The sequence below is a fragment of the Protomyctophum parallelum genome (assembly GCF_964188405.1).
Source record: "Protomyctophum parallelum genome assembly, chromosome: 7".
In the NCBI taxonomy this organism is placed as follows: Eukaryota; Metazoa; Chordata; class Actinopteri; order Myctophiformes; family Myctophidae; genus Protomyctophum; species Protomyctophum parallelum.
In genome coordinates, this window is record NC_139705.1 from 47,591,950 (window position 1) to 47,599,587 (window position 7,638).

The 7,638-nt window shown below is 44.7% G+C and overlaps 1 protein-coding gene across 2 annotated transcripts; it reads left to right on the forward strand.

Annotated features, from left to right (window-relative positions):
- The first annotated feature begins 3,896 nt into the window (after positions 1-3,896).
- snai1b (snail family zinc finger 1b) lies at positions 3,897-7,271 on the forward strand. 2 transcript variants are annotated; one of them, XR_014569481.1, is made up of 4 exons: positions 3,897-4,150; positions 4,704-5,294; positions 5,949-7,094; positions 7,125-7,271. XR_014569481.1 is itself a non-coding variant. In XM_083768775.1 (3 exons), the coding sequence occupies exons 1-3, from the start codon at positions 4,075-4,077 to the stop codon at positions 6,131-6,133; spliced, it is 852 nt and encodes a 283-aa protein (XP_083624901.1). In that variant the 5' UTR covers positions 3,897-4,074; the 3' UTR covers positions 6,134-7,271. The 2 variants fall into 2 exon arrangements, 1 of the variants encoding a protein (XP_083624901.1); XM_083768775.1 differs by having other exon boundaries at positions 5,949-7,271.
- Positions 7,272-7,638: the final 367 nt, after the last annotated feature.

Here is a 7,638-nt window from a genome sequence, read left to right on the forward strand (position 1 = left end):
AATATTTCATATTCCATCCTACATTTTTGGAACAAAATGCCTCAAATCATCCAATCATTCAATCATCCAATCCAATACATTGGCCTATTATAGCGCCACCAGGAGCCCACAACCTGACCTGGTGGAGACTTGTGCCCTGAGGGGCACTTTTTCTATTCCTCTTTTTTACCTCTACCCTGAATCTCTTTGTTGAAAATAGCCGCAACGCGTCGCAACACACTGAATGTGTTTGGCTATTATGACATGGGTTCAAAGATTTAAAGATTTAAATTAAAGCCGAGACAAACAGAGAAGTGTTGCTCAGTCTCTGGCTTCCCCAACAGTCACTCAGTGGGAACTATATGCATGCATTACTGACTAATCCCTAAGGCCAGAGAGAACATCTGTTGTGAGCGCGGAGAGGACTCTTCATGTTTTACATCCTCTTACATCTCTCTATGTGTCACATAGAGGCCATCCTAACTCACTGCCTGTCTGCAGCAAAACACAGACAGACAGTCAGACAGACAGACAATCAATCCACTTCACAATGGCTCATCCAACCATGATGTGTAATATTTTCACTTGTGTATATCAGGTCAGGACAGGTGGATGTTGAATTTAGACCCCCCCCCCCATGTGCTTACGTCCATCCTGCACACACACGCTTTCGGACTAATAAAGTACCGGTATTCAGAAGTTATGCGGGAACGCTCAATGAGTGGCAAAAAACAGCCCATTCATCCAAACAGAAAATTCCTGTCTGATTGCTTTAAACAATGTTAAACTCACCAACATTGCAGCTGTACGAAAAGCTTGAATTATCCTCTTTCTATCTGAAAAGTTTTTGTTTCATAAAAATCCACCATTGAAACATTATGAGCTACTTTCTGTCAAGAAATGCCCTGCATTTGACACTTTGCTGCCTCCTGCATTATGTGACATTTAGAAACAGGTGGTACGCAGGTCGGTTGAGTGATTTCCAACGAGCGCTTCCACACTCAATGCTGCTCAATGTTTTGCCACTCAGTCTAGATGAGGGGGGCGTGTCCTGATGGGAAAATCATGCACGCATTCTCTCTATAGTCTATAGCATCCCTATTCTGGATGTCATAATAGGCGTTTCAACAAAACAGGTGACAAATATGTATATCTACACCCTTGATCGGCTATTATTGGTGAAAATATCTGGTGTACAGGGAAAAATGAATGGACCATGGATTGATGCCTGAGGGACAATTAATATTGTCCCTCAGGTTTTACAGAAAATATGCCATCTGCTATTTTCAGCAAAAACGTTGATTAATTGAATACTTTATTAACAGTTTGCAAAAAGTACATATGTAGACTAAACTTGTATTTTAAAACGTATAACACAAAAGAACCCTGACGGCTTTTTTCCATTCCTGTGTGTTCAGTTCATCAAGACATGTACAATGTAGGTCTTTAATTAAAATAAATCATTATAGGAGCCGAAAAAGTATATTTACATAAGTAGAAAAGTATATTTATATAGCCCAAGTAAAACTATATTTACAGAAAAACACCAGCATCTTATAGAGTATAGCTGTTCTTGCTGGTGTTTTGTCCATGTAAATATACTTAGCCCTGAGGGTACATGGTCAATTAACCATATGTACCTTAACCAAAAGCAAGTTGTGTACTCAAACAGCTTCTTATGTGGCACTATTTGCCTTTGCACCCACACAGGCCCAGGCTACATGTTGTCTAAGTGATCTACAACGGCAGCCAGGCCTACAACTTTCGCGTATGCCTCTGCTATTTGCCTTTTAGTTTTTTAACTGCTTTGGCCTTAACCCTCCCTGACCTCCAGTCTCCGTGGCGTCGGCAGTCAACAAGCCTCTGTAACGACGTGTGAACTTCTGGGCATGCCGTGACATTCCAGCGTGCCAGAACAATGGCGTCTTTAGACAGGTGCACACACCCATCACACCACCACCGACACGACACAGGGCCCTTTTCACTCTTTTTCTGCTATGCTAAATAAGACCATTAAAGGGCTGCATGCTGCATTCCACAGCTAATGGCTTCTGCGGATGGCACCTGATGCGCGTGATCTTAAAAGCCTATTTCTGGTGATGTGCACAATTTGACTGCTGTGCAGTGTGCACGAATTGCACCAAAACTTTTTAGTTACATTATAACTTATAAACCATGTGCCCATATTGGATATTATGCTAGTATATGCACACCACATTGTAGCCTCAAAACAAATCAAATCAAATGTGTTACTTGTAATTTAACAATTTGCAAATGGGCGTATACCTACAAATTGGAATCAATAAATTAACATCAGATAATTGTAGTGTAGGCTATACGTGTAAGTATAAGTGGGGGTCACCCCCCCCCCCCCCCCCTGGCCACCAGCAAAATTGGTATGTTTTATCACCAGTTATAAATGTACCAGTTACTTAATACCCTAATATGGCCATTCAAGCTCACAGAGCTTAAGTGAAACATTTTAACAACATAAATCTTGTAGGCATATAGGCCTATATACGGGGATCCTGGCACCGCGTAATTGCATATTATTTCCCGCGATAAAATATAAATTTGGGGGTCCTTGTCTTGACATGAAACAGCTATGAGAACTATAGGCCTATAATAGTGCACAAGTAGGCTGTGACAGCTACTCATTAACACTTTCGGTGTGCCCTGCAGCCCTGGGGAAATAGACCCTGGAGTCGGACACTGGCTCTTTCTTTCCGCAGTGTTATAATTATCTCCACGGGTTTTTTTTAGGGGGTCTCGGTTTAACATCGTCATATTGTTGCTGTCAGCTCGGTTAATTTCCCCCCGCATCCCGCTGGCAGTCAGTCTGTGGCCTCACATGCGGGACAACACAGCGAGCCTTTCATCCATCCACACCGACCCGCGTCCCGCAGCGTGGAGAAGTGCAATCTGCTGCGAGTGTGACGAGTTAAGAAGAATAAAGGCTCTGTTTCTTGTGCGTTCATAAAAAGCCGATGCATTGGAGATTTGGTTGGAGTCCCTTAAATTAAAAAAACGCCATCAGTGAGTGAGTGTGTGCGTGGTCTATGGTGCATTGGTGCATGCATCCTGTTCTGTTATTTAGCTACATAGAAGTGTCTATTTGTATGTCTCTAAATGTTTTGATGAATTGAACAATGTGGACCCTGTTGTAAACAAGTGTAATGCTTAATTGGGTCGTCCACTCACAGTTAACAGTCTTTGTATTGAGTTTGTGCTTAAAATGTACTGTAAATTCTACAAACTGTTAATAAATATTTCAATCAATCAATCAATCAATGCGTATGTATGCCTGCACTTTGTGCACTGACTGCAAGTAGGCCGTATTGTGTTGTGTCACCTTGTGTCATTTTATGAGTTTTACAATATTTTTCCTAACAAATATCAAATTAATGTTGAATTGACGGTACAGTTTTATTTTAATACCACAAACATGACCTCATTATTGAGGGTGTGGGTGCATGGGTATTGTAAACTTTATTTAAAAAAATTAAATAAAAAATCCGACAGAGGACGCTGTAGCGTCACATTATACGTACCGCTCATTTCCCATATCAGACGTTTGTCACGTTTTGCACAATCAGATCATAATTTCAGATTGATGAGGAGACGCAAAGTATCTCGCCATTCAGGAAGCAAACTCACGTAATGTTATTGTTCAGGCAGGTTGATTGCATTAGTCACCATTTCACATGTAAATACATGACGGTACAGGCGTTAAGTGGGCCATTGATCGTGCGTAATTACCCATGCGCATTGTAGTGGGGCATTTTGGCACATTTTGGCACCTGTGGTGAATGGTGTTGGTGGGTGTGTCTGGGGGTGGAGTTGTGTGCTCGACTCTCCGTGGTCACTATATGAGGAGACCACCGTTGGCATTTTGTTAAATTACAGCGTTGTTCTTCCAGCGTTCACATCGATTCCTGCTGGACCTTCCCTACTGTCTGCTACCTGACCTGTGCGTTCCGTTCTGTGCTGAGCTTTGGAGTTTGTTTGCTACCGACTGTCGAGAGAAGGACGTCAGTGGATTTGGGAGGAACTACCGTGAAAGCTCACTTTTGTTGAAAACGCAAGAGTTTCAAGATGCCTCGGTCATTTCTTGTCAAGAAGTATTTTTCTTACAAGAAGCAGAATTACCGCGACTTGGAGAGTCATGCTGGTAAGTTTAACTGAACGAGTGTGTGATTTTCAGTAATGTTATGTTGCAACAACTGATATGGTGGTATGTCTGTTTTGAGTGAATTAATCAATGGATGAGATTGTTTCTCTTATTTTTTTCTTTTTAAACCTAAAACTTTGTTAAATTTTGACCCATGAGCCAGACCATATAACATGGCACATCACTTTGTTGTGTTTTTTAGGGTATAGTTGGTTAAAAAGGCATGACAATGCAATATGCAACAAGGCAATTCAAGCGAAGGAAACACAATTATACAAGGGGATGCACACTGCACAAAACTAAATAAGTTAGGAGTTACAGTGCAGAAGAGAGGGGGGGAGAAAAAAAGCCATATGAGGTCTATGCCTTTCTTGTCCACTGGAACATTTCCTAATTGAATAAGCTTGGCCTGGGTCAGGGCCATGGAAAACACTAGTTTGACTGTAACAAGACCTCCAAGAATGAAAACAAGTTTAAGTGTGTAATGAAATTATGTCCATGTTAAGTGAAGAGCCACCTGACTCCCCTTTCCTTTCTCTTCGCTCTCTTGCAGTTGTCCCAGTGCAGCGCTACCCTCTGGCTGAACTCCCCACCCAGGACAACAGCCATGTCCTGACATGCTACCCCACCGCCACCAGCCCCCTCCTCGGCATGGACTCCCTTCCCGGCCTGCTCTTCCCACCCCTGGAGCCAGTCTCCCCCACCACCCTGTCACCCATGGGCCCGGTGGACCTCAGCAGCTGCTCCCCTTTCAGCAGCAGCGCCAGCGAGGAGGAAGAGGAGGACGCAGGGCGCTCCTCTGACCCCCCCAGCCCGGACGCCCTCCAGCAGCACGTCTTTGACTGCCTGCACTGCACTAAGAGCTACAGCAGCCCCGCGGCCCTGGCCAACCACCAGCTATCCCACAGCAGCCACCACCACCACCAACTCTCCTCCACCCAGGGGGAGCAGGCCCTCTCCTCTGTGCCCAGCCAGACGTCACAGCGCCCGGCCTTCCACTGCAAGCACTGCCCCAAGGAGTACACCAGCCTGGGGGCGCTGAAGATGCACATCCGCTCACACACGCTGCCCTGTGTGTGCCTCACCTGTGGGAAGGCCTTCTCCAGGCCCTGGCTGCTCCGAGGACACATCAGAACACACACAGGTAAAAGAAAAACCAAACTAAACTGGCAGATGTACAAGCTTGCAGCACGGCACAAAGTGATACACTTTGTTATTTTTGAATAGCCAATGCAAAAATCTAAAAGGTTGCGGATGCCGTCCTGGTTTTAAATGTGACATACTAGTTGCCCTGTCTGTGACCTTCCCAGGGCTCTATAGTCTTTGTAGTGAGCTTGTGGATCGGCTATTTGTGGTGACTGTAATTCGTCCCAGAATAGGAATGCTGGGGGTTTTATGTGGTCAAAAAATTTGATTATGTGAAGAATGAAGATTAAATTAAATCACAAGGAGACCGACCATATTGGGTCCATATACTTTATTTTTAGTTAATATAATCAAGCTCTGTTTGCTTGTAGATTGGGGACACAGTGCTGCACAACATCAATGATATTCATTGATGTTGAAGCGTAAACAAAACATAATGCTCGGCGTGGCATTCTCTTATCACCGCAATGAAAGCAGCCTTTCAGGGCCTTCCAGGCAAAACGCTGGACTAATAGACTTTGAAATTGTGGTGCCCGAAGACGACAAGGGGAAAAAATCAATGCCTTGAGGATAGCCTGTTTAGCATCAAGAACCTGTTATGTTGTTACTTTTCTCGAGGCTAATGGATTCTCTTGTGTTTTGTTCACCACAGGCGAACGACCATTCTCCTGCCAGCACTGCAACCGGGCGTTTGCCGACCGCTCCAACCTGCGGGCCCACCTGCAGACCCACTCCGAGGTGAAGAAGTACCAGTGTGGCTCGTGCTCTCGGACCTTCAGCCGCATGTCTCTGCTGCACAAGCACAGCAACTCTGGGTGCTGCCCGGTGTCTTCGTAGAGGAGGAAGAAACAGCACAACATTCCCCAAAAACAGTGACTTGACTGGCTTTGCTCCACAAGAGCTCATGCATGCTGGGCTGGGCTCATCAGCGCTCCCTGTGGCTAGAGCCCTCTGTCCCATTTGGTGGGATAGGCACACACTTTGGTGGCTTATGGGGGGGAGGTGTGCCCAGAGGTGTCTGAAAGCTGGGACAGCTCATTCCTCAAAGCCAGGAGATGACTCGATGGAATGGAGTCGTCTTTATAACTTTGTGCCTTAGATTTTTTTTAACCACCTAAAAAAAAAAAACCCTATATACACTTTGTTGACCGGAGTCCCCCAAGGCTCTATACTAGCCCTCCCCCTGTTTCCCATTATCTCCTCACTGAAAATAGCAGTCTAATATTTAGATCTGCTATTATCAACCCCAAAAATAGATTTCAGGTGGTTAAAGAAGCCATACCTTTTTATTATCATGTTTAGAGAACGAATAGATTTACTTAATTGTATCCATTGCATATCATCTCTGTCAGGTGGAAACCTCATTATGTCCATTGTGTTACTTTTCAGGATAAAATAAATAAAATAAAAAGTCAAAAGTAGCTAGCTCGAAACCTGGCTGATCTGCCACTTTTGATGCTATCGTGTCACACGAAAGTAGGACATGAATTTACAAAAAAAGTAAAACAGAGATAAGAGGTTTCTGCCCGACGGGCAACGACATTTTGCATTAGGCTGGTGTGTAAAATGCATGTGTGTGTATGTGGAGCACATTGAGGGCAGCTGGACATGCGGTTAATTCCCCAGGAAGCCCCATCGGTGCCGGCCGGTCCGGGACCGCAGCCATGTTACAGCTGCTTGTGTGTGTGTGTGTGTGTGTGTGTGTATATGGGGGGGGGGATGTCATTCCTTACCATACTCTACATACATGGCATGCATGTATATAAGCAGCTGTGACTGTGTGTGTGTGTGTGTGTGTGTGTGTGTGACTGTGTGTGTGTGTGTTGAGACAGCTGTCTGCATGGTGTACCGCGGAGGCGGGGCGCTGAGAGACGTGCTAGCGCTGTGACCTCGACGACAGGTGACCCCTTTCCTCTTATTGGCCCCTCCCCCTCCTCGTCACCTCTCACCCCCTCGTCTCCACACTTTCCTCTCTCTCTCCTGACCCACACACAGTCACACACACACACACACACACACACACACACACCAGGCCAAACAGACTGGAGTCCATTGGGCGGGGGGGGGGGGGGGGGGGACTGGACATCAAAAGACCACTAAAGCCCTGACCAAAAATACCACTTGCCTTATTTGCCTTCACGTTGTTGTCCATTTCACTAAACTGAACCAAAGCGGTTATTTGTTCATAATGTCTATGCAAAAGTTTTTGAACAGAGTTTTATAAAAAGATATTTTAGACCTGTCATGTTTTAAAACAGAGATATTTCTTTACCAAAAATGTGCCTTGTTGTTGTTTTCCTGCCATTATGTAAATAAAATTGTGTTTTTTTACATATATCTGC

Bases quoted from the DNA above. Each gene is read 5' to 3' on its own strand.
- snai1b (XM_083768775.1), top strand. From the start codon at position 4,075: ATGCCTCGGTCATTTCTTGTCAAGAAGTATTTTTCTTACAAGAAGCAG. The intron at 4,151-4,703 runs GTAAGTTTAACT...GCTCTCTTGCAG, and splicing joins CGACTTGGAGAGTCATGCTG to TTGTCCCAGTGCAGCGCTAC. The intron at 5,295-5,948 runs GTAAAAGAAAAA...TGTTCACCACAG, and splicing joins ACACATCAGAACACACACAG to GCGAACGACCATTCTCCTGC.